The 26,482-nt window shown below is 47.0% G+C and overlaps 1 protein-coding gene across 2 annotated transcripts in view; it reads right to left on the minus strand.

The window, feature by feature from the left end:
- Positions 1-26,482, minus strand: part of adam19a (ADAM metallopeptidase domain 19a) — a 250,054-nt gene that overhangs the window by 196,481 nt on the left and 27,091 nt on the right. For both annotated transcript variants that reach the window (XM_046328278.1, XM_046328277.1), the window contains exon 2: positions 20,919-21,004. In XM_046328278.1, coding sequence (XP_046184234.1) covers positions 20,919-21,004 — 86 coding nt within the window. The remainder of the gene's footprint in view (positions 1-20,918; positions 21,005-26,482) is intronic.

The raw sequence follows: 26,482 nt of genomic DNA on the forward strand, positions 1-26,482 counted from the left end.
TGTGTATGTGCGCACATGCTTGTGTTGTGTACGACACTGTGTGCGTGTTTGTCTGCGAAGGTCTGTGTATGTTTGTCTGAGGACCGTTCCCTAGCGCTGCCCGTCGAGAACGTCTCTCCCAATCCCCAACGGAGCGACAGACAACTCTCTCTTTGTCGACATGACTTCTCCTCAGATCTCCTCGCTCCAAACTCTTAACATGATCACAGTTTCCCTTATTTGAGTGCCGTCATCTTATACTCAACACGATTCCCAGTAGACACAATGACACCTCATTCATCCACGCCCCCTCCAGCAGCAGGGTTGGGGTTGGGGGTTGGGGTTAGGGTTGGGTTGGGGTTTGGGTTGGGGTTAGGTTTGGGGTTGGGTTTAGGGTTAGGGTTGGGGTTAGGTTGGGTTTAGGGTTGGGGGTTAGGGTTGGGTTTAGGGTTGGGGTTGGGGTTAGGTTTGGGGTTAGGTTGGGTTTAGGGTTGGGTTTAGGGTTGGGTTTAGGGTTGTGGTTGGGTTTAGGGTTGGGGTTGGGTTTAGGGTTGGGGTTAGGTTTGGGGTTAGGTTGGGATTAGGGTTGTGTTTAGGGTTGGGTTGGGTTTAGGGTTGTGTTTAGGGTTGGGGTTGGGTTTTGGGTTGGGTTTGGGTTGGGTTTAGGGTTGTGTTTAGGGTTGGGGATAGGGTTGTGTTTAGGGTTGGGGTTGTGTTTAGGGTTGGGGTTGGGTTTAGGGTTGGGATTGGGGTTGGGTTGGGTTTCGGGTTGTGTTTAGGGTTGGGGTTGGGTTTAGGGTTGGGGTTGGGATTAGGGTTGTGTTTAGGGTTGGGTTGGGTTTAGGGTTGTGTTTAGGGTTGGGGTTGGGTTTAAGGTTGTGTTTAGGGTTGGGGATAGGGTTGTGTTTAGGGTTGGGGTTGGGGTTGTGTTTAGGGTTGGGGTTGGGTTTAGGGTTGGGGTTGGGTTGGGTTTAGGGTTGTGTTTAGGGTTGGGGTTGGGTTTAGGGTTGGGGTTGGGATTAGGGTTGTGTTTAGGGTTGGGTTGTGTTTAGGGTTGTGTTTAGGGTTGGGGATAGGGTTGTGTTTTGGGTTGGGGTTGGGTTTAGGGTTGGGGTTGGGTTCAGGGTTGTGTTTAGGGTTGGGGTTGTGTTTAGGATTGGGGTTGGGTTCAGGGTTGGGATTGGGGTTGGGATTGGGTTCAGAGTTGTGTTTAGGGTTGGGGTTGGCTTTAGGGTTGGGGTTGGGTTTAGGGTTGGGTTTTTAGGGTTGGGTTTGGGTTGGGTTTAGGGTAGTGTTTAGGGTTGGGTTTAGGGTTGGGATTGGGGTTGGGTTTTGGGTTGGGTTTAGGGTTGGGGATAGGGTTGTGTTTAGGGTTGGGGTTGTGTTTAGGGTTGGGTTTAGGGTTTGGATTGGGGTTGGGTTTAGGGTTGTGTTTAGGGTTGGGATTAGGGTTTTGTTTAGGGTTGGGTTGGGTTTAGGGTTGTGTTTAGGGTTGGGTTTAGGGTTGGGGGTTTAGGTTGGGTTGGGATTAGGGTTGTGTTTAGGGTTGGGTCGGGTTTAGGGTTGTGTTTAGGGTTGGGTTTAGGGTTGGGTTTAGGGTTGGGGTTAGGGGGATTGGGTTTATTGGGTTTAGGGTTGGGTTTAGGGTTGGGTTTAGGGTAGTGTTCAGGGTTGGGTTTAGGGTTGGGATTGGGGTTGGGGTTTGGGTTGGGTTTGGGTTGGGTTTAGGGTTGTGTTTAGGGTTGGGGTTGGGTTCAGGGTTGGGGTTGGGTTTAGGGTAGTGTTTAGGGTTGGGTTTAGGGTTGGGATTGGGGTTGAGTTGGGTTTAGGGTTGTGTTTAGGGTTGGGGTTGGGTTTAGGGTTGGGGTTGGGGTTGGGTTTAGGGTAGTGTTTATGGTTGGGTTTAGGGTTGGGATTGGGGTTGAGTTTGGGTTGGGTTTAGGGTTGTGTTTAGGGTTGGGGATAGGGTTGTGTTTTGGGTTGGGGTTGTGTTTAGGATTGGGGTTGGGTTCAGGGTTGGGATTGGGGTTGGGTTGGGTTTAGGGTTGTGTTTAGGGTTGGGGTTGGGTTTAGGGTTGGGGTTGGGTTTAGGGTAGTGTTTAGGGTTGGGTTTAGGGTTGGGATTGGGGTTGAGTTTGGGTTGGGTTTAGGGTTGTGTTTAGGGTTGGGGATAGGGTTGTGTTTAGGGTTGGGGTTGTGTTTTAGGGTTGGGTTGGATTTAGGGTTGGGGTTGGGATTAGGGTTGTGTTTAGGGTTGGGGTTGTGTTTAGGGTTGGGGTTGGGTTTAGGGTTAGGGTTGGGTTTAGGGTTAGGGTTAGGGTGACTGCCTACTTGTGTGTGTGTGCCTACTTGTGTGTGTGTGTGTGTGTGTGTGTGTGTGTGTGTGTGTGTGTGTGTGTGTGTGTGTGTGTGTGTGTGTGTGTGTGTGTGTGTGTGTGTGTGTGTGTGTGTGTGTGTGTGTGTGTGTGTGTGTGTCGTGCGTGCATGTGTTTTCTTAGACTCCAAAAACTGGTCACCATAAGCAGGATCATCATATGAAGCAATTCACCTTGTCAGCTTGCGACTTCAGGTTGAGAGCACATACTCTAAAATTCTACTAACAATCAATTGGATCCGTTTCAACAACAACTCTGTTCTGGGGAAACAAGTGCAACCAAGAGGAAACCAAAGCAGACTGAAGGGAAGCGCTAAGAGAGAATAATGAGTCTCTGGCCCTGGAGTCCAACAGGATGTAAGAGGTGTTAACCTGTTATAGGTGTTAACCCTGTTAGAGGTGTTAACCTGTTAGAGATGTTAACCTGTTAGAGGTGTTAACCTGTTAGAGGTGTTAACCTGTTAACCCTGTTAGAGGTGTTAACCTGTTAGAGGTGTTAACCCTGTTAGAGGTGATAACCTGTTAGAGGTGTTAACCTGTTAGAGGTGTTAACCTGTTAACCCTGTTAGAGGTGATAACCCTGTTAGAGGTGTTAACCCTGTTAGAGATGTTAACCTGTTAGAGGTGTTAACCTGTTAACCCTGTTAGAGGTGTTAACCTGTTAACCCTGTTAGAGGTGTTAACCCTGTTAGAGGTGTTAACCTGTTAACCCTGTTAGAGGTGTTAACCCTGTTAGAGATGTTAACCTGTTAGAGGTGTTAACCTGTTAGAGGTGTTAACCTGTTAACCCTGTTAGAGATGTTAACCCTGTTAGAGGTGTTAACCCTGTTAGAGATGTTAACCTGTTAACCCTGTTAGAGGTGTTAACCTGTTAACCCTGTTAGAGGTGTTAACCTGTTAACCCTGTTAGAGGTGTTAACCTGTTAACCCTGTTAGAGGTGTTAACCTGTTAACCCTGTTAGAGGTGTTAACCCTGTTAGAGGTGTTAACCTGTTAGAGGTGTTAACCTGTTAGAGGTGTTAACCTGTTAACCCTGTTAGAGGTGTTAACCTGTTAACCTGTTAGAGGTGTTAACCTGTTAACCCTGTTAGAGATGTTAACCTGTTAGAGGTGTTAACCTGTTAGAGGTGTTAACCCTGTTAGAGGTGTTAACCCTGTTAGAGGTGTTAACCCTGTTAGAGGTGTTAACCTGTTAACCCTGTTAGAGGTGTTAACCCTGTTAGAGGTGTTAACCCTGTTAGAGGTGATAACCTGTTAGAGGTGTTAACCCTGTTAGAGGTGTTAACCTGTTAGAGGTGTTAACCTGTTAACCCTGTTAGAGGTGTTAACCCTGTTAGAGGTGTTAACCCTGTTAGAGGTGATAACCTGTTAGAGGTGTTAACCCTGTTAGAGGTGTTAACCTGTTAGAGGTGTTAACCTGTTAACCCTGTTAGAGGTGTTAACCCTGTTAGAGGTGTTAACCCTGTTAGAGGTGTTAACCTGTTAACCCTGTTAGAGGAGTTAACCTGTTAACCCTGTTAGAGGTGTTAACCCTGTTAGAGGTGTGAACCCTGTTAGAGGTGTTAACCTGTTAACCTGTTAGAGGTGTTAACCTGTTAACCCTGTTAGAGGTGTTAACCCTGTTAGAGGTGTTAACCCTGTTAGAGGTGTTAACCTGTTAACCCTGTTAGAGGTGTTAACCTGTTAACCCTGTTAGAGGTGTTAACCTGTTAAATCTGTTAGAGGTGTTAACCTGTTAGAGGTGTTAACCTGTTAGAGGTGTTAACCTGTTAACCCTGTTAGAGGTGTTAACCCTGTTAGAGGTGTTAACCCTGTTAGAGGTGTTAACCCTGTTAGAGGTGTTAACCCTGTTAGAGGTGTTAACCTGTTAACCCTGTTAGAGGTGTTAACCTGTTAACCCTGTTAGAGGTGTTAACCCTGTTAGAGGTGTTAACCTGTTAACCCTGTTAGAGGTGTTAACCCTGTTAGAGGTGTTAACCCTGTTAGAGGTGATAACCTGTTAGAGGTGTTAACCTGTTAACCCTGTTAGAGGTGTTAACCCTGTTAGAGGTGTTAACCTGTTAACCCTGTTAGAGGTGTTAACCCTGTTAGAGGTGTTAACCCTGTTAGAGGTGTTAAACCTGTTAACCCTGTTAGAGGTGTTAACCTGTTAACCCTGTTAGAGGTGATAACCCTGTTAGAGGTGTTAAACCTGTTAGAGGTGTTAACCCTGTTAGAGGTGTTAACCTGTTAATGTCATGTTTTGTCATATATTGTCATGTCTTGTCCTTGTGCTTTCTCTTCTATTCGTTTCCCCCTGCTGGTCTTATTAGGTTTCTTTCCCCCTCTCTCTATCCCTCTCTCTCTCTATCCCTCTCTCTCTCTATCGTTCCGTTCCTGCTCCCAGCTGTTCCTCATTCGTCCTAACTACCTCGTTTACTCTTTCACACCTGTCCCCTATTTTGCCCTCTGATTAGAGTCCCTATTTCTCCCTCTGTTTCTGCGTCTGTCCTTGTCGGATCCTTGTTTGATGTTTGCTGTGCTGTGTTCTTGCTCCGTCGTGTTTTTGCCTTCTTCAGATGCTGCGTGTGAGCAGGTGTCTATATCAGCTACGGCCTGCGCCTTCCCGAAGCGACCTGCAGTCTGTGGTCGCATCTCCTGTTGTTCCCCTCTACTGACTAGAGGGTTTCAGTTTTCCTGTTTGGACTTTACCTGTGATAGTATCCAGGATTATCGTTTTTGTTAAAGACTGGAATAAACTCTGTTTCTGTTAAGTCGCTTTTGGGTCCTCATTCACCTGCATAACAGTTAACCCTGTTAGAGGTGTTAACCCTGTTAGAGGTGTTAACCTGTTAACCCTGTTAGAGGTGTTAACCTGTTAAATCTGTTAGAGGTGTTAACCCTGTTAGAGGTGTTAACCCTGTTAGAGGTGTTAACCCTGTTAGAGGTGTTAACCTGTTAACCCTGTTAGAGGTGTTAACCCTGTTAGAGGTGTTAACCCTGTTAGAGATGTTAACCTGTTAAATCTGTTAGAGGTGTTAACCCTGTTAGAGGTGTTAACCCTGTTAGAGGTGTTAACCCTGTTAGAGGTGTTAACCTGTTAACCCTGTTAGAGGTGTTAACCCTGTTAGAGGTGTTAACCCTGTTAGAGGTGTTAACCCTGTTAGAGGTGTTAACCTGTTAACCCTGTTAGAGGTGTTAACCCTGTTAGAGGTGTTAACCCTGTTAGAGGTGTTAACCTGTTAACCCTGTTAGAGGTGTTAACCCTGTTAGAGGTGTTAACCTGTTAACCCTGTTAGAGGTGTTAACCTGTTAACCCTGTTAGAGGTGTTAACCTGTTAACCCTGTTAGAGGTGTTAACCCTGTTAGAGGTGTTAACCCTGTTAGAGGTGTTAACCTGTTAACCCTGTTAGAGGTGTTAACCTGTTAACCCTGTTAGAGGTGTTAACCTGTTAAATCTGTTAGAGGTGTTAACCCTGTTAGAGGTGTTAACCCTGTTAGAGGTGTTAACCCTGTTAGAGGTGTTAACCTGTTAATGTCATGTTTTGTCATATATTGTCATGTCTTGTCCTTGTGCTTTCTCTTCTATTCGTTTCCCCCTGCTGGTCTTATTAGGTTTCTTTCCCCCTCTCTCTATCCCTCTCTCTCTCTATCCCTCTCTCTCTCTATCGTTCCGTTCCTGCTCCCAGCTGTTCCTCATTCGTCCTAACTACCTCGTTTACTCTTTCACACCTGTCCCCTATTTTGCCCTCTGATTAGAGTCCCTATTTCTCCCTCTGTTTCTGCGTCTGTCCTTGTCGGATCCTTGTTTGATGTTTGCTGTGCTGTGTTCTTGCTCCGTCGTGTTTTTGCCTTCTTCAGATGCTGCGTGTGAGCAGGTGTCTATATCAGCTACGGCCTGCGCCTTCCCGAAGCGACCTGCAGTCTGTGGTCGCATCTCCTGTTGTTCCCCTCTACTGACTAGAGGGTTTCAGTTTTCCTGTTTGGACTTTACCTGTGATAGTATCCAGGATTATCGTTTTTGTTAAAGACTGGAATAAACTCTGTTTCTGTTAAGTCGCTTTTGGGTCCTCATTCACCTGCATAACAGTTAACCCTGTTAGAGGTGTTAACCCTGTTAGAGGTGTTAACCTGTTAACCCTGTTAGAGGTGTTAACCCTGCTAGAGATGTTAACCTGTTAAATCTGTTAGAGGTGTTAACCCTGTTAGAGGTGTTAACCCTGTTAGAGGTGTTAACCTGTTAACCCTGTTAGAGGTGTTAACCCTGTTAGAGGTGTTAACCCTGTTAGAGATGTTAACCTGTTAAATCTGTTAGAGGTGTTAACCCTGTTAGAGGTGTTAACCCTGTTAGAGGTGTTAACCTGTTAACCCTGTTAGAGGTGTTAACCTGTTAACCCTGTTAGAGGTGTTAACCCTGTTAGAGGTGTTAACCCTGTTAGAGGTGTTAACCCTGTTAGAGGTGTTAACCTGTTAACCCTGTTAGAGGTGTTAACCCTGTTAGAGGTGTTAACCTGTTAACCCTGTTAGAGGTGTTAACCCTGTTAGAGGTGTTAACCCTGTTAGAGGTGTTAACCCTGTTAGAGGTGTTAACCTGTTAACCCTGTTAGAGGTGTTAACCCTGTTAGAGGTGTTAACCCTGTTAGAGGTGTTAACCCTGTTAGAGGTGTTAACCCTGTTAACCCTGTTAGAGGTGTTAACCTGTTAACCCTGTTAGAGGTGTTAACCCTGTTAGAGGTGTTAACCCTGTTAGAGGTGTTAACCCTGTTAGAGGTGTTAACCCTGTTAGAGGTGTTAACCTGTTAGAGGTGTTAACCCTGTTAGAGGTGTTAACCTGTTAACCCTGTTAGAGGTGTTAACCCTGTTAGAGGTGTTAACCCTGTTAGAGGTGTTAACCTGTTAACTCTGTTAGAGGTGTTAACCTGTTAGAGGTGTTAACCTGTTAGAGGTGTTAACCTGTTAACCCTGTTAGAGGTGTTAACCCTGTTAGAGGTGTTAACCTGTTAACCCTGTTAGAGGTGATAACCCTGTTAGAGGTGTTAACCCTGTTAAATTTAACTTGGCGAGTCAGTTAAGAACAAATTCTTATTTACAATGACAGCCTACACCGGCCAAACCCGGATGATACTGGGCCAATTGTGCGCCACCCTATGGGACTCCCAATCACAGCCGGTTGTGATACAGCCTGGATTCTAACCAGGGTGGCTGTAGTGACAACTACAGCTTTGCAATGCAGTGCCTTAGACCGGTGTGCCACTCTGAAGATTTGCTTGATGTTATAATGAAGAATAATTCACAGCATAAACACACACACAAATGCTCACAAACGCACTCTCACACACACAACCTGTTGCTTTCGTAACCTGACACAGCTAACCTGGAAAGATGGAGATAAAAAGTATATGAAAAGATTGGAATAAAGATGAAAACAGAATGTTGACATATCCTCTCTCTCCCCCTCTCTTTTATTATCCAGCTGTTGTCTCTCTAGAGCTTCTCTCTAGGAGATCAGCTGTTTAACAGACAAGGTCTTCTCTCTAGGAGATCAGCTGTTTAACAGACAAGGTCTTCTCTCTAGGAGATCAGCTGTTTAACAGACAAGGTCTTCTCTCTAGGAGATCAGCTGTTTAATTAACAGACAAGGTCTTCTCTCTAGGAGATTAGCTGTGTTTAACAGACAAGGTCTTCTCTCTGGGAGATCAGCAGTGTTTAACAGACAAGGTCTTCTCTCTAGGAGATCAGCTGTTTAACAGACAAGGTCTTCTCTCTAGGAGATCAGCTGTTTAATTAACAGACAAGGTCTTCTCTCTAGGAGATCAGCTGTTTAATTAACAGACAAGGTCTTCTCTCTAGGAGATCAGCTGTTTAATTAACAGACAAGGTCTTCTCTCTAGGAGATCAGCTGTTTAATTAACAGACAAGGTCTTCTCTCTAGGAGATCAGCTGTTTAACAGACAAGGTCTTCTCTCTAGGAGATCAGCAGTGTTTAACAGACAAGGTCTTCTCTCTAGGAGATCAGCTGTTTAATTAACAGACAAGGTCTTCTCTCTAGGAGATCAGCTGTTTAATTAACATACAATGTCTTCTCTCTAGGAGATCAGCTGTGTTTAACAGACAAGGTCTTCTCTCTAGGAGATCAGCTGTTTAACAGACAAGGTCTTCTCTCTAGGAGATCAGCTGTTTAATTAACAGACAAGGTCTTCTCTCTAGGAGATCAGCAGTGTTTAACAGACAAGGTCTTCTCTCTAGGAGATCAGCAGTGTTTAACAGACAAGGTCTTCTCTCTAGGAGATCAGCTGTTTAACAGACAAGGTCTTCTCTCTAGGAGATCAGCTGTTTAATTAACAGACAAGGTCTTCTCTCTAGGAGATCAGCAGTGTTTAACAGACAAGGTCTTCTCTCTAGGAGATCAGCAGTGTTTAACAGACAAGGTCTTCTCTCTAGGAGATCAGCTGTTTAACAGACAAGGTCTTCTCTCTAGGAGATCAGCTGTTTAATTAACAGACAAGGTCTTCTCTCTAGGAGATCAGCTGTTTAATTAACAGACAAGGTCTTCTCTCTAGGAGATCAGCAGTGTTTAACAGACAAGGTCTTCTCTCTAGGAGATCAGCTGTTTAATTAACAGACAAGGTCTTCTCTCTAGGAGATCAGCAGTGTTTAACAGACAATGTCTTCTCTCTAGGAGATCAGCAGTGTTTAACAGACAAGGTCTTCTCTCTAGGAGATCAGCAGTGTTTAACAGACAAGGTCTTCTCTCTAGGAGATCAGCTGTTTAACAGACAAGGTCTTCTCTCTAGGAGATCAGCTGTTTAATTAACAGACAAGGTCTTCTCTCTAGGAGATCAGCAGTGTTTAACAGACAAGGTCTTCTCTCTAGGAGATCAGCAGTGTTTAACAGACAAGGTCTTCTCTCTAGGAGATCAGCTGTTTAACAGACAAGGTCTTCTCTCTAGGAGATCAGCTGTTTAATTAACAGACAAGGTCTTCTCTCTAGGAGATCAGCTGTTTAATTAACAGACAAGGTCTTCTCTCTAGGAGATCAGCTGTTTAATTAACAGACAAGGTCTTCTCTCTAGGAGATCAGCTGTTTAATTAACAGACAAGGTCTTCTCTCTAGGAGATCAGCTGTGTTTAACAGACAAGGTCTTCTCCCCCACAGTCCCCATAGAAGATGGCTTGGAACACACCAGGAGTGTGTGGGCCGATACAGATAGCAGCTTTCTGTTGGAACAGTTCGACACACACACACACACACACACACACACACACACACACACACACACACACACACACACACACACACACACACACACACACACACACACACACACACACACACACACACACACACACACACACACACACACACACACAGAGACTTTCTCTCTCTTGGTTCAGTGCGTACACCAGCAGTGATTGCCAGGCAGGCCCAGTCTTGACATTTCTATGTCTTTGGGGCTCCCGTCTCGCTGGGACCCGAGAGGGGGTGCGTTCAAAAGGCATAGGATTCTGGGATGCGTGGAGGGGGGGGTCAGGCTCCATCTCTAACCTCTCCTCCACAGATCTGAAATCCAGATGCATTCTAGAGGAGAGGAGGGGAATTAATCTCTGTTGACTCAAGAGTTGATACAGGAGAACAAAGCATTAAAGCAATACCTTTAATTTCTCCTCTGTCGGGGTGGGGTTGGGGGATCGGTTACTCGCTACGCTTTCAAGATGGAAAACGAGTGTAAACATGATTTTCTCTCTCTGTCTCATTGAGAGGTTGCTTGCGTTAAGGGAGGGGCTCTAGCCAGAGGATACATTCTTTGCATTAAGTGTAAGACTCCAGTCAAGATGAGATGGTCTGAGTGGAGACTCCAGTCAAGATGAGATGGTCTGAGCTGTACATGTTTGTAGCAGTGAGAGAAACGTTATCTTGTGTAACTACCTAGATAAACACCAGCCAAGCATCACATTTGGGTACTAATTACGTTTTTGGCTGGATTTTTAAAGACATGGGTGGTTTTGTTTTGCGTGCCTGCCTGTCAGTGTGTGTGCACTGTGTGTGTGTGTGTGTACTGTGTGTGTGTGTGTGTGTGTGTGTGTGTGTGTGTGTGTGTGTGTGTGTGTGTGTGTGTGTGTGTGTGTGTGTGTGTGTGTGTGTGTGTGTGTGTGTGTGTGTGTGTGTGTGTGTGTGTGTGTGTGTGTGGCCTACGGATCATTGAAAGTCATCTGTACCCTGCGGGGGGAATTGACCGCGGTGGGCAAGCGGGTGAATGTCAGGCCTGTCTTTGGATGTCTCTTACTCTGCTTGTTTACGGGGGTGAGAGATGGGCGCACGTACCACCCAATGTAATCAGAAGGGAGACATGAGACTGCAGAGCTCAGGGAACGAAGGAGGAGAAAAAATAATGAAAAGGGGGAGGGAGGGAGGGAGAGAGAGGGAGGGAGGGAGGGAGGGAGGGAGGGAGAGAGAGAGAGGGAGGGAGGGAGAGAGAGGGAGGGAGGGAGGGAGAGAGAGAGAGAGAGAGAGAGAGAGAGAGAGAGAGAGAGAGAGAGAGAGAGAGAGAGAGAGAGAGAGAGAGAGAGAGAGAGAGAGAGAGAGAGAGAGAGAGGGAGAGAGAGAGAGAGAGAGAGAGAGAGAGAGAGAGAGAGAGGGGAGGGAGGGAGAGAGAGAGAGAGAGAGAGGGAGGGAGGAGAGAGAGAGAGAGAGAGAGAGAGAGAGAGAGAGAGAGAGAGAGAGAGAGAGAGAGAGAGAGAGAGAGAGAGAGAGAGAGAGAGAGAGAGAGAGAGGGAGGCCTCTGTGATAACGTTCTGAGAAGGAATGAGAGGCTGGAGAGTTGAGACAGAGTACTGCTGCGGCTATAACAACAAATAGAGTTTGTGAAAAACGGACAATGTTGGAAATTATACACAGCTGTGAACTCTTTCTGTGGGAGTGTGATTTCTGCTGTCCAACACCCACTCAATACACATCTGGTAACTGTTTGTCTCAGGAAAATAATATAACTCATAACTCATAAATGGAAGATATCCACATAACTGAACTGCACCAAATAATTATATAGGGAAGTACCTACAGTATTAACTAACACCAATGAATCAAATCCATATATTTTGGCCTACAACCACTGAATCAAATCCATATATTTTGGCCTACAACCACTGAATCAAATCCATATATTTTGGCCTACAACCACTGAATCAAATCCATATATTTTGCCTACAACCACTGAATCAAATCCATATATTTTGGCCTACAACCACTGAATCAAATCCATATATTTTGGCCTACAACCACTGAATCAAATCCATATATTTTGGCCTACAACCACTGAATCAAATCAATTCTTATTTTCAATGACAGCCTAGGAACAGTGGGTTAACTGCCTGTTCTAAGGCAGAACGACAGATTTTGTACCTTGTCAGCTCGGGGATTTGAACTTGCAACCTTTCGGTTACTAGTCCAATGCTCTAACCACTAGGCTACCTGCCTCCCCTACACTCTAACCACTAGGCTACCCTGCCTCCCCTACACTCTAACCACTAGGCTACCTGCTCCCTCTACACTCTAACCACTAGACTACCCCTGCCCTACCTCTAACCCTCTAACCACTAGGCTACCTGCAGCCTCTACAGTCTAACCACTAGGCTACCTACCTGGCTACCTGCCCCTCTACACTCTAACCACTAGGCTACCTGCTCCCCTACACTCTAACCACTAGGCTACCCTGCCACCTCTACACTCTAACCACTAGGCTACCTGCCGCCTCTACACTCTAACCACTAGGCTACCCTGCCGCCTCTACACTCTAACCACTAGGCTACCTGCCGCCTCTACACTCTAACCACTAGGCTACCCTGCCGCCTCTACACTCTAAACACTAGGCTACCTGCCGCCTCTACACTCTAACCACTAGGCTACCTGCCGCCTCTACACTCTAACCACTAGGCTACCTGCCGCCTCTACACTCTAACTACTAGGCTACCTGCCGCCTCTACACTCTAACCACTAGACTACCCTGCCGAATGTTCCTTCATGATATCCCCAAAACACGTTTTAAGCCGTAAATGCATAATTTTCCATGTACACACATCCTAAACAACAGTTTTACATAAAACCCACACTTCAAGAACTTGTGGGGTAACTTCCTCTTTAAGACACACCATACACATTTCATGAAGTAATTCACCCCCCCCCCCTTGGGGATAATTAATAACGTTGGTTATTCCCATCAACCAACAAAATGTTCCTCGATGACTCGCAATCTAATGAGCGCCATGCGTAACGTGCACCGGCACTTCAACAGGGAAACAGCATGTCGCTCCAGACAAACTTCAGCTAGGTTCAGTTATAGGATTTTTTCTCTTCTAAAACACTTCCGATTCTTATTCTAACATTATATTTCACATTGCTAGAGGATGTACGTTTAAAAATGGGCCGCTTTATACACGGCATAAACATTGTTAACAAGTTCCATTGTTTTAGTAACTGGCGTGCACAACAAACACTCGACTTCGGCGCCTTATTGTCAAAGTATTGCTGGCAAATGGAACGCGCTACTCTCTTTAGTTACAGGATTCTTGGCTATACCTTGAAGAGATACAATAGGAGAGCTTCTCTAACAAATCATTTCTTTAAAAAGTGTCATTGTCTAGAAGTCACGGACATGGCCTCAGTGACAAACCCCTGAATCAAATCCACAGATTACAAACCCCTGAATTAAAGGGGAGGGAAGAGGAGGAAAAAGAGGAGGGAAGAGGAAGGAAGGAAGGAAGGAAGGAAGGAAGGAAGGAAGGAAGGAAGGAGGAGAAGAGGAGGAAGGAAGGAGGGGAGTGGAGTGTGGAGGATGGAGGAGAGGAGGAAGGAGAGGGAAGGAGCAGGAGGGGAAGAGGAAGGAGGGGAAGGAGGAGGGAAGAGGAAGGAAGGAAGGAAGGAAGGAAGGAAGGAAGGAAGGAAGGAAGGAAGGAAGGAAGGAAGGAAGGAAGGAAGGAAGGAAGGAAGGAAGGAAGGAAGGAAGGAAGGAAGGAAGGAAGGAAGGAAGGAAGGAAGGAAGGAAGGAAGGAAGGAAGGAAGGAAGGAAGGAAGGAAGGAAGGAAGGAGGAGAAGAGGAGGAAGGAAGGAGGGGAGTAAGAAAGAGGAGGAAGGGGGGAGTGGAGTGTGGAGGATGGAGGAGAGGAGGAAGGAGAGGGAAGGAGCAGGAGGGGAAGAGGAAGGAGGGGAAGGAGGAGGGAGGAGGAAGGAGGAGAGAGGATGAGGGAGGAAGAGGAAGGAGGGAGGATAAGGGGAGGGAACAAGGGGAGGAAAGTGTCATGTTTGTCATTTATTATCTTGTCTTGTCCCTGTGCTTCCCATTCTATTCGTTTCCCTCTGCTGGTCTTATTTGGTTCTTTCCCTCCTTCTAGCCCTCTCTCTCCCCCTCCCTCTCTCACTCTCTCGCTCTCTCTTCTCTCTATCGTTCCGTTCCTGCTCCCAGCTGTTCCTATTCCCCTAATCATCATTTAGTCTTCCCACACCTGTTCCCGATCCTTTCCCCTGATTAGAGTCCCTATTTATTCCTTTGTGTTCCGTTCCTGTGCCGTCGGTTCCTTGTTTTGTATTCACCATGCTGTGATTGCGTTTCGCCCTGTCCTGTCGTGTTTTTGCCGTGATTGTGTATCACCCTGTCCTGTCGTGTTTTGTGCCTTCATCAGACGCTGCGTGTGAGCAGGTGTCTCAGTCGACTACGGCCTGGCCTACCCGAAGCGACCTGCAGTCTGTGGCCGCTTCTCCAGTTGTTTTCCCCTCTACAAATCTAGAGGATTTCAGTTATTCCGTTTTGAACATTAATAAACTCTGTTTCTGTTAAGTCGCGTTTGGGTCCTCTTTCACCTGCATGATAGAAGGAACCGACCAAGGAATGGACCCAGCGACTTCAGACGCTGTTTACACTGCCGTCAAGATCCAAGGAGCCATGCTCGGCAGACACGAGCAGGAATTGTCTGCTGCTCGCCATGCCGTGGAGAACCTGGCCGCTCAGGTTTCCGACCTCTCTGGACAGTTCCAGAGTCTACGTCTCGTGCCACCTGTTACTTCCTGGCCTGCCGAGCCTCCAGAACCTAGGGTTAATAACCCACCTTGCTACTCCGGGCAGCCCACTGAGTGCCGCTCCTTTCTCACGCAGTGTGAGATTGTGTTCTCTCTCCAACCCAACACATACTCTAGAGAGAGAGCTCGAGTTGCTTACGTCATTTCACTCCTTACTGGCCGGGCTCGAGAATGGGGCACAGCTATCTGGGAGGCAAGGGCTGATTGCTCTAACAAATTCCAGAACTTTAAAGAGGAGATGATTCGGGTTTTTGACCGTTCAGTTTTTGGTGGGGAGGCTTCTAGGGCCCTGGCTTCCTTATGCCAAGGTGAACGGTCCATAACGGATTATTCCATTGAGTTTCGCACTCTTGCTGCCTCTAGTGAGTGGAACGAGCCGGCGCTGCTCGCTCGTTTTCTGGAGGGACTCCACGCAGTGGTTAAGGATGAGATTCTCTCCCGGGAGGTTCCTTCAGATGTGGACTCTTTGATTGCTCTCGCCATCCGCATAGAACGACGGGTAGATCTTCGTCACCGGGCTCGTGGAAGAGAGCTCGCATCAACGGTGTTTCCCTGCTCCGCATCGCAACCATCTCCCTCCGCTGGCTTTGAGACTGAGCCCATGCAGCTGGGAGGGATTCGCATCTCGACTAAGGAGAGGGAACGGAGGATCACCAACCGCCTGTGCCTCTATTGCGGAGTTGCTGGACATTTTGTTAATTCATGTCCAGTAAGAGGCCAGAGCCCATCAGTAAGCGGAGGGCTACTGGTGAGCGCTACTACTCAGGTCCCTTCATCTAGATCTTGTACTACTATGTCGGTCCATCTACGCTGGACCGGTTCGGGTGCTACATGCAGTGCCTTGATTGACTCTGGGGCTGAGGGTTGTTTCATGGACGAAGCATGGGTTCGGAAACATAACATTCCTTTCAGACCGTTAGACAAGCCTACGCCCATGTTTGCCTTAGATGGTAGTCATCTTCCCAGTATCAAATTTGAGACACTACCTTTAACTCTCACAGTATCTGGTAACCACAGTGAGACTATTTCTTTTTGATTTTCCGTTCACCGTTTACACCTGTTGTTTTGGGTCATCCCTGGCTAGTATGTCATAATCCTTCTATTAATTGGTCTAGTAATTCTATCCTATCCTGGAACGTTTCTTGTCATGTGAAGTGTTTAATGTCTGCCATCCCTCCCGTTTCTTCTCTCCCTACTTCTCAGGAGGAACCTGGCGATTTGACAGGAGTGCCGGAGGAATATCATGATCTGCGCACGGTCTTCAGTCGGTCCCGAGCCAACTCCCCTTCCTCCTCACCGGTCGTAATTGTAGTATTGATCTCCTTCCAGGGACCACGCCTCCTCGAGGTAGACTATTAACGTAAGGCTCTCGAGGATTATTTGTCTGTGTCTCTTGACGCCGGTACCATAGTGCCTTCTTCTTCTCCGGCCGGGCGGGGTTCTTTTGTTAAGAAGAAGGACATCTTAAAATGACATAACGGTTAAGAATCGTTATCCGCTTCCCCATCAGCCTAAAGGGAGCCAGGTGCTTTAAATTGGACCTTCGCGCTTACCATCTCGTGCGCATCAGAGAGGGGGACGAGTGGAAAACGGCGTTTAACACTCCGTTAGGGCATTTTGAGTACCGGGTTCTGCCGTTCGGTCTCGCCAATGCGCCAGCTGTTTTTCAGGCATTAGTTAATGATGTTCTGAGAGACATGCTGAACATTTTTGTTTTTGTCTATCTTGACGATATCCTGATTTTTTCTCCGTCACTCGAGATTCATGTTCAGCACGTTCGACGTGTTCTACAGCGCCTTTTAGAGAATTGTCTCTACGTAAAGGCTGAGAAGTGCTCTTTTCATGTCTCCTCCGTTACTTTTCTCGGTTCCGTTATTTCCGCTGAAGGCATTCAGATGGATTCCGCTAAGGTCCAAGCTGTCAGTGATTGGCCCGTTCCAAGGTCACGTGTCGAGTTGCAGCGCTTTTTAGGTTTCGCTAATTTCTATCGGCGTTTCATTCGTAATTTCGGTCAAGTTGCTGCCCCTCTCACAGCTCTTACTTCTGTCAAGACGTGTTTTAAGTGGTCCGGTTCCGCCCAGGAGCTTTTGATCTTCTAAAAGAACGTTTTACGTCCGCTCCTATCCCGTTACTCCTGACGTCACTAGACAATTCATTGTCGAGGTTGACGCTTCAGAGGTAGGCGTGGGAGCCATTCTATCCCAGCGCTTCCAGTCTGACGATAAGGTTCATCCGTGCGCTTATTTTTCTCCGCCTGTCGCCATCTGAGCGCAACTATGATGTGGGTAACCGTGAACTGCTCGCCATCCGCTTAGCCCTAGGCGAATGGCGACAGTGGTTGGAGGGGGCGACCGTTCCTTTTGTCGTTTGGACAGACCATAAGAACCTTGAGTACATCCGTTCTGCCAAACGACTTAATGCCCGTCAAGCTCGTTGGGCGTTGTTTTTCGCCGTTTCGAGTTTGTGATTTCTTACCGTCCGGGTAGCAAGAACACCAAGCCTGATGCCTTATCCCGTCTGTTTAGTTCTTCTGTGGCTTCTACTGATCCCGAGGGGATTCTTCCTTATGGGCGTGTTGTCGGGTTGACAGTCTGGGGAATTGAAAGACAGGTTAAGCAAGCACTCACGCACACTGCGTCGCCGCGCGCTGTCCTAGTAACCTCCTTTTCGTTCCTGTTTCCACTCGTCTGGCTGTTCTTCAGTGGGCTCACTCTGCCAAGTTAGCTGGTCATCCCGGTGGAGGCACTCTTGCGTCTAGCCAGCGCTTTTGGTGGCCGACTCAGGAGCGTGACACGCGCCGTTTCGTGGCTGCGTGTTCAGACTGCGCGCAGAAGAAGTCTGGTAATTTTTTTCTGCTTCTGCTCCTGGTCTTGCTGGGTCTCAGTCTGTTCCCTGCCATCGCATCTCTCCTGTTCTTGTCCCTGCCCTTGCTGTGTCTCAGTCTGTCCCTAGTTCTCATTTTTTTTTTAGAGTAGTACCCTAGTTTCCCTTTTTATCGTTTTTCGTTACGGTCCTGAGGAGAGGAGTTGGGTTCTTTCTCGGGACGTGCTGGACCGTTTGATCTATGATTTCCTCCGTTGCCGCCAGTGTTCCTCCTCGAGAGCGCCAGGAGGCGCTCGGTGAGTGGGGGGTACTGTCATGTTTGTCATTTATTATCTTGTCTTGTCCCTGTGCTTCCCATTCTATTCGTTTCCCTCTGCTGGTCTTATTTGGTTCTTTCCCTCCTTCTAGCCCTCTCTCTCCCCCTCCCTCTCTCACTCTCTCGCTCTCTCTTCTCTCTATCGTTCCGTTCCTGCTCCCAGCTGTTCCTATTCCCCTAATCATCATTTAGTCTTCCCACACCTGTTCCCGATCCTTTCCCCTGATTAGAGTCCCTATTTATTCCTTTGTGTTCCGTTCCTGTGCCGTCGGTTCCTTGTTTTGTATTCACCATGCTGTGATTGATTGTGTATCACCCTGTCCTGTCGTGTTTTGTGCCTTCATCAGACGCTGCGTGTGAGCAGGTGTCTCAGTCGACTACGGCCTGCGCCTACCTGCAGTCTGTGGCCGCTTCTCCAGTTGTTTTCCCCTCTACAAATCTAGAGGATTTCAGTTATTCCGTTTTGAACATTAATAAACTCTGTTTCTGTTAAGTCGCGTTTGGGTCCTCTTTCACCTGCATGATAGAAAGAGGAAGGAAGGAGACAAGGAAGGAAGAAGAAGGAGGGAGGATGAGGGGAGGAAAAGGAGGAGGGGAGGTATGAGGATGGAAGAGGGGAGGAAGGAGGAAGGAGAGGATGGGAGGAGGAAGGTGGAGAAGGAGTTCTGTAGAGAGTAAGAGAGTGATTAGCTGGGTTTTGTGATCACTGATCTGAGAAGAATCAACAGACCACCACATTGTGTCTACCTATTCCACCTTTTCAAGTACTGAGATTTTGGGAAAACATCTTAAATTAGCCTTCCTTCTATAAACATCTTAAATTAGCCTTCCCCCCCTATAAACATCTTAAATTAGCCTCCCCCCTATAAACATCTTAAATTAGCCTCCCCCTATAAACATCTTGAATTAGCCTCCCCTCTATAAACATCTTAAATTAGCCTCCCCCCTATAAACATCTTAAATTAGCCTTCTCCCTATAAACATCTTAAATTAGCCTCCCCCTATAAACATCTTAAATTAGCTTTCCCCTATAAACATCTTAAATTAGCTTTCCCCTATAAACATCTTAAATTAGCCTTCCCCCTATAAACATCTTAAATTAGCCTTCCTTCTATGCAATATAAAGTGTTGCTGTATGGTTTGTTGTTTTCTCCAGGACCCACAATTCATCTGTTGACTATAGGCCCTGGGAGAAGGCAGCTAGCCATGCCTGGAGCTCTCCCTCTATCTCAATCTCCCTGGCTAGCAGCAGGCCTCTCCCTTTCCATGGCTAGCACCAGGCCTCTCCCTGGCTAGCACCAGGCCTCTCCCTGGCTAGCACCAGGCCTCTCCCTAGCTAGCACCAGGCCTCTCCCTCTCCCTGGCTAGCACCAGGCCTCTACCTCTCCCAGGCTAGCACCAGGCCTCTACCTCTCTCTGTCCCTAGCTAGCACCAGGCCAAGCGAGGCCATCTGTTCCCCTACAATAGGGCCCTCTGCCATCTCCACATGCCTCTCTCCGTGGCCACAGCCAACTACATGGAAATGTACGAGATACACATAGAGCTCTATTCATCCGTCTCCCACCCCATGAGACCATGGACGGTTAATCGCAGTCACATCTGCCACAGTTGCTTCCAAAATGTCTGTTGGGATGGATGGGGGGGGGGGGGTATTGTGGTCTTGTTCTGAATAAAGGTCAACTTAAGCTTCCCCCCCCATCCCCCAAACAAAGAGCAGAGGTGCAAGTACATGCATTTGGTATTTTGAACTTTTCATATTCATCACATCCTCCTCGACACGTTGGTACCATAATATAACAGCCGAAATGTCAGAGTAGCACAGATTATTAGCGCAAACAGAACTACAGAGAGAGAGAGTGAGAGAGAGAGAGAGAGAGAGAGAGAGAGAGAGAGAGAGAGAGAGAGAGAGAGAGAGAGAGAGAGAGAGAGAGAGAGAGAGAGAGAGAGAGAGAGAGAGAGAGAGAGAGAGAGAGAGAGAGAGAGAGAGAGAGAGAGAGAGAGAGAGAGAGAGAGAGAGAGAGAGAGAGAGAGAGAGAGAGAGAGAGAGAGAGAGAGAGAGAGAGAGAGAGAGAGAGAGAGAGAGAGAGACAGAGAGAGAGAGGGAGAGAGAGAGAGGGAGAGAGAGAGAGAGAGAGAGAAAGAGAGAGAGAGAGGTAGAGAGAGAGAGAGAGAGAGAGAGAGAGAGAGAGAGAGAGAGAGAGAGAGAGAGAGAGAGAGAGATGGAATTTTGGATCAGGCATTAATCTGTGTCCACAGACGACAACAAGACGATCCGGTTGCCAATAGTGACCATGTTTACAGTCAACATTCCATTTAAGGAGAGCACAAAGGAGGTGACAATAGCTCCGTGGTGATTTGAACAATACGCCACATCGGACAAAGCCAACGGTGACGGATGGATTCAGACGTTCAGACGGGTTTAGTTCGTGTTCGGAGTGCATTCGAGACTTAACAGAGTTATACAAACCTGCCATAGAAACATGTCCAAAGAAAACCTTCCATAGAAAGTGGCATAGAACTCGAGACAACTCTAACGTGTGTTGTTTGTTTGTTGCAAGAGCCTGTTCGACATGGTCTTGAGTAAGACTTGAATAATAGTTGCGATAGTTCATTCAGACTGCCAAACAGACGATGTCAGAAGATATTCGGCTCGTTGACAGGAGCAGTTTCCTCAGTTCCTGCTGCCTGCGGGGAAGATGACAGACAACTGTTCCATGGGAGAGTTTTATGAACCAGCTGAACTTCAGCGTAAATGTCCCGTTGTTAATCTCCCCTCAATCTGCTGTTGGAAGGGTAAATGGAATGGCCCAACCTTTGGTGAATGAGCAGTACTGTAAATAACCATTATAACCCGTAATAAAACATTATTGTATAATATCATGATAATATACTACATTTACTCCACATCATTTTTCTAAAGGGCACATATTGGTTTATTGTCTCTCAGCAGTACTCCTCCTAGAGCTGTGTGTGTGTGTGTGTGTGTGTGTGTGTGTGTGTGTGTGTGTGTGTGTGTGTGTGTGTGTGTGTGTGTGTGTGTGTGTGTGTGTGTGTGTGTGTGTGTGTGTGTGTGTGTGTGTGTGTGTGTGTGTGTGTGTGTGTGTGTGTGTGTGTGTGTGTGTGTGTGTGTGTGTGTGTGTGTGTAGGAGGATGTCTATGTGGGCAGACAACGTAGGCACCTTTGCATAACGATTACATCACATAAACCAACCCTTTACATTTGTGTGTGATTGCAAATCACGAAATACCAAGTGAATTTAGAAAGCTGCTCAGCACATCCCACACAGCCAAAATATGTCCTGTGTGTGGACTTTGTGAAGAGGCCAGAGGAACGAAAGGAGAGGGGTTGGAGTGACGTTGATGGATGGTTGTGACTGACCTGTTTGGAAGCAGTCCCAGCATCTTCCCTCTTGGTGCGTCCAGGAGAGATCCACTGTGCTATCACCGTCTGTCCCCTTAACTCTCCTGTCAAAGACACAAACACAGGAGGTCAATGAGGAGCAAGACCCATTCATTACCACACAGGAGGTCAATGAGGAGCAAGACCCATTCATTACCACACAGGAGGTCAATGAGGAGTAAGACCCATTCATTACCACACAGGAGGTCAATGAGGAGTAAGACCCATTCATTACCACACAGGAGATCAATGAGGAGTAAGACCCATTCATTACCACACAGGAGGTCAAAGAGGAGTAAGACCCATTCATTACCACACAGGAGGTCAATGAGGAGCAAGACATATTCATTACCACACAGGAGGTCAATGAGGAGCAAGACACATTCATTACCACACAGGAGGTCAATGAGGAGCAAGACAGATTCATTACCACACAGGAGGTCAATGAGGAGCAAGACCCATTCATTACCACACAGGAGGTCAATGAGGAGTAAGACCCATTCATTACCACACAATAAGAGGGCAACAGAGGGGTTGTGGCTCTCAAGAAGGTTATAAAGGAGTTATATAGAGGTTTCCAGAGATTGTTTCATTTACTGATCTATAAATGGCTAATTAATTCGGATTAAGGTTGTTTGTTCTCAGTTTTTTATGTTTTGAATGTGGGTATAAGGGTGGTTGTGGATAACAGTGGGCAGCTGCGGAGGTATGCAACCATAATGCTTTATGTTGCCTTTGTGCCGTGGCCTACGACTAACTAGCAGAGGGCATTTCATCCACACTATTCACAGAGGAAAACAAATGCATTGAATGTGAATGAGTCCAGGTCCAGAACGAGTCAAGGTCCAGAATGAGTCAAGGTCCAGAATGGGTCAAGGTCCAGAATGAGTCAAGGTCCAGAATGAGTCAAGTTCTAGAATGAGTCCAGGTCCAGAATGAGTCATGGTCCAGAATGAGTCAAGATCCAGAATGAGTAAAGATTCAGAACGAGTCAAGGTCCAGAATGAGTCAAGGTCCAAACTATATCAAGGTCCAGAATGAGTCAGGGTGCAGAATGAGTCAAGATTCTGAACGAGTCAAGGTCCAGAATGAGTCAAGGTCCAGATTGGGTCAAGGTCCAAACTATATCAAGGTCCAGAATGAGTCAGGGTGCAGAATGAGTCAAGGTTCAGAACGAGTCAGGGTGCAGAAAGAGTCAAGGTTCAGACTCACAATACGTGATGAATAATAACTGGAGCACAGATGAATTACAGTCAGATTGTTGTAGTCATAAGAAACAGCGACCTTGAACTAAAACTGTATATATTAACTCTCCACTGCCATCTCAAACATTCCTCCACTTAAACCGTGATGATGGTTGCAGATGGTCAACAGCCATTTTGGGGGGGCGGAGCGAGACGGAGAGAGAGACTTGACATGATGACTACATTACCTCCAATGAATCTCCAGCCCAATCAGAGGCCACAAAATAACCCTTCTGTGCCTCCCCCCTCCCAGTGCACGTTTTGTTTTTTTGCTCTAGCACAATACAGATAATTAATATGATAAACGAATCATAAAGCTTTGATTATTTTAATTAGCTGTGTAGTGCTAGGGTGCTAGGGTGCTAGGGTGCCAGGGTGCTTGGGTGCTAGGGTGCTAGGGTGCTAGGGTGCTAGGGTGCTTGGGTGCTAGGGTGCCAGGGTGCTAGGGTGCTAGGGTGCCAGGGTGCTAGGGTGCTTGGGTGCTTGGGTGCTAGGGTGCTTGGGTGCTAGGGTGCTTGGGTGCCTGGGTGCTAGGGTGCTTGGGTGCTTGGGTGCTAGGGTGCTAGGGTGCTTGGGTGCTAGGGTGCTAGGGTGCTTGGGTGCTAGGGTGCAAGGGTGCCTGGGTGCTTGGGTGCTAGGGTGCCAGGGTGCTTGGGTGCTAGGGTGCTTGGGTGCTTGGGTGCTAGGGTGGTTGCTAGGGTGCTAGGGTGCTAGGGGGGGTGGGGTCGAGTTTGGGAAACACTGCTATAGGGAATAGGGTGCCATTTTGTGCGAAGTCAATGTACTACTGTCGGAAAAGATTACAATGTATGTGTTGATCTTTATTATTTATAACCTAGGTAGCTATTCTCTGTAACGTGAGTCATGGTCACGCTGTATGCTGAACATCAACAGACACATTCATGTCTTTTTCTAAGGGTCATTGTATCCGCTGAGAAATCAAGGTCTACTCTCCTTTTCTTTCCTCTCATGTATTTTCCTTTCCTTTCCTCTCCTCTAATTATTTTTCCTTTCCTTTCCTCCCCTCTCATTTCCTTTCCTCTCCTCTCATTTCCTTTCCTTTCCTCTCCTATAATTTCCTTTCCTCTCCTCTCGACCCCGCCCTGTGCAACTGGGTACTGGACTTCCTGACGGGCCGCCCCCAGGTGGTGAGGGTAGGTAACAACATCTCCTCCTCTCTGATCCTCAACACTGGGGCCCCACAAGGGTGCGTTCTGAGCCCTCTCCTGTACTCCCTGTTCACCCACGACTGCGTGGCCACGCACGCCTCCAACTCAATCATCAAGTTTGCGGACGACACAACAGTGGTAGGCTTGATTACCAACAACGACGAGACGGCCTACAGGGAGGAGGTGAGGGCCCTCGGAGTGTGGTGTCAGGAAAATATCCTCACACTCAACGTCAACAAAACTAAGGAGATGATTGTGGACTTCAGGAAACAGCAGAGGGAACACCCCCCTATCCACATCGATGGAACAGTAGTGGAGAGGGTAGCAAGTTTTAAGTTCCTCGGCATACACATCACAGACAAACTGAATTGGTCCACTCACACAGACAGCATCGTGAAGAAGGCGCAGCAGCGCCTCTTCAACCTCAGGAGGCTGAAGAAATTCGGCTTGTCACCAAAAGCACTCACAAACTTCTACAGATGCACAATCGAGAGCATCCTGGCAGGCTGTATCACCGCCTGGTACGGCAACTGCTCCGCCCTCAACCGTAAGGCTCTCCAGAGGGTAGTGAGGTCTGCACAACGCATCACCGGGGGCAAACTACCTGCCCTCCAGGACACCTACACCACCCGATGTTACAGGAAGGCCATAAAGATCATCAAGGACATCAACCACCCGAGCCACTGCCTGTTCACCCCGCTATCATCCAGAAGGCGAGGTCAGTACAGGTGCATCAAAGCTGGGACCGAGAGACTGAAAAACAGCTTCTATCTCAAGGCCATCAGACTGTTAAACAGCCACCACTAACATTGAGTGGCCGCTGTCAACACACTGACACTGACTCAACTCCAGCCACTTTAATAATGGGAATTGATGGGAATGATGTAAATATATCACTAGCCACTTTAAAACAATGCTACCTAATATAATGTTACTTACCCTACATTATTCATCTCATATGCATACGTATATACTGCACTCTATATCATCGACTGCATCCTTATGTAATACATGTATCACTAGCCACTTTAACTATGCCACTTTGTTTACATACTCATCTTATATGTATATACTGTACTCGATACCATCTACTGTATCTTGCCTATGCCGCTCTGTACCATCACTCATTCATATATCTTTATGTACATATTCTTTATCCCCTTACACTGTGTATAAGACAGTAGTTTTGGAATTGTTAGTTAGATTACTTGTTGGTTATTACCGCATTGTCGGAACTAGAAGCACAAGCATTTCGCTACACTCGCATTAACATCTGATAACCATGTGTATGTGACAAATAAAATTTGATTTGATTTGATTTCATTACCTTTCCTTTCATCTCCTATCATTACCTTTCCTCTCTTCTCATTTCCTTTCCTTTCCTCTCCTCTCATTTCCTTTCCTCTCCTCTCATTTCCTTTCCTCTCCTCTAATTTCCTTTCCTTTCCTCTCATTTCCTTTCCTCTCATTCATTTCCTTTCCTCTCCTCTCATTTCCTTTCCTCTCCTCTCATTTCCTTTCCTCTCCTCTAATTTCCTTCCCTTTCCTCTCCTCTCATTTCCTTTCCTCTCCTCTCATTTCCTTTCCTCTCCACTCATTTCCTTTCCTTTCCTCTCCTCTCATTTCCTTTCCTCTCCTCTCATTTCCTTTCCTCTCCTCTAATTTCCTTCCCTCTCCTCTCCTCTCATTTCCTTTCCTCTCCTCTCATTTCCTTTCCTCTCCTTTTTCCTTTCCTTTCCTTTCCTTTCCTCTCTCCTCTCCTCTCATTTCCTTTCCTTTCCTCTCCTCTCATTTCCTTTCCTCTCCTCTCATTTCCTTTCCTCTCCTCTAATTTACTTGACTTTCCTCTAATTTACTTTCCTCTCCTCTCAGTTCCTTTCCTTTCCTGTAATTTCCTCTCCTCTCTCCCTCCGTGTACCACTGAATGAGAGAATCCCCCTGCCTGTGGACGCAAACCCAGAATCATCCTTCCAGGAAATGAGAAAGAACAAACTTGGGCATGGAGAGGATAGACCCCTCGTTTGTCTGAGTCTAGCCCCACAACTATCGTCTCTCTGGCCTACTGATAGAATGAGTCACCGCCGGGGCCAATCAGGCGGTGCCGGGTCATTAACAAGGACCCTTGCATAGAAGACGCATGGAAATAAATAGGCTTATCATTATGCTGCATTATGGTCAATACCAAATCAACACTGTCGCTATGGCAGTTAAATAGAGAGGTGTGGGTGAGAGAGAGAGAGAGAGAGAGAGAGAGAGAGAGAGAGAGAGAGAGAGACAAGAGAGAGAGAGAGAGAGAGAGAGAGAGAGCAGAGAGAGAGAGAGAGAGAGAGAGAGAGAGAGAGAGAGAGAGAGAGAGAGAGAGAGAGAGAGAGAGAGAGAGAGAGAGAGAGAGACAGAGAGAGAGAGAGGGAGAGAGAGAGAGAGTGAGAGAGAGACAGAGAGAGAGAGAGAGAGAGAGAGAGAGAGAGAGAGAGAGAGAGAGAGAGAGAGAGAGAGAGAGAGAGAGAGAGAGAGAGAGAGAGAGAGGGAGAGAGAGACAGAGAGAGAGAGAGAGAGAGAGAGAGAGACAGAGAGAGAGAGAGAGAGAGAGAGAGAGACAGAGAGAGAGAGAGACAGAGAGAGAGAGAGAGAGGAGAGAGAGAGAGAGAGAGAGAGAGAGAGAGAGAGAGAGAGAGAGAGAGAGAGAGAGACAGAGAGAGAGAGAGAGAGAGAGAGAGAGAGAGAGAGAGAGAGAGAGAGAGAGAGAGAGAGAGAGAGAGAGAGAGAGAGCAGAGAGAGAGAGAGAGAGAGAGAGAGAGAGAGAGAGAGAGAGAGAGAGAGAGAGACAGAGAGAGAGAGAGAGAGAGAGAGAGAGAGAGAGAGAGAGAGAGAGAGAGAGAGAGAGAGAGAGAGAGAGAGAGAGAGAGAGAGAGAGAGAGAGAGATCGCCGATTGAATGATTCCTGTCTAGATGGGGAAATAGCCGGTGCTTGATCAGAACATTAGTGGTTTAAGACATCTCTATTGTGAGGTGTTGTTGTGGGGGCTTTACGCACCCCTCGTGATGAGACCTAAGTTTGTTATGTTCAGCCTTATCATGCACATCCCAGTCATTCTGAATCTGAGATAAACATCTAATGGTTTTTGCTGTG

The sequence above is a fragment of the Oncorhynchus gorbuscha genome, linkage group LG25 (assembly GCF_021184085.1).
Source record: "Oncorhynchus gorbuscha isolate QuinsamMale2020 ecotype Even-year linkage group LG25, OgorEven_v1.0, whole genome shotgun sequence".
Taxonomy (NCBI): domain Eukaryota; kingdom Metazoa; phylum Chordata; class Actinopteri; order Salmoniformes; family Salmonidae; genus Oncorhynchus; species Oncorhynchus gorbuscha.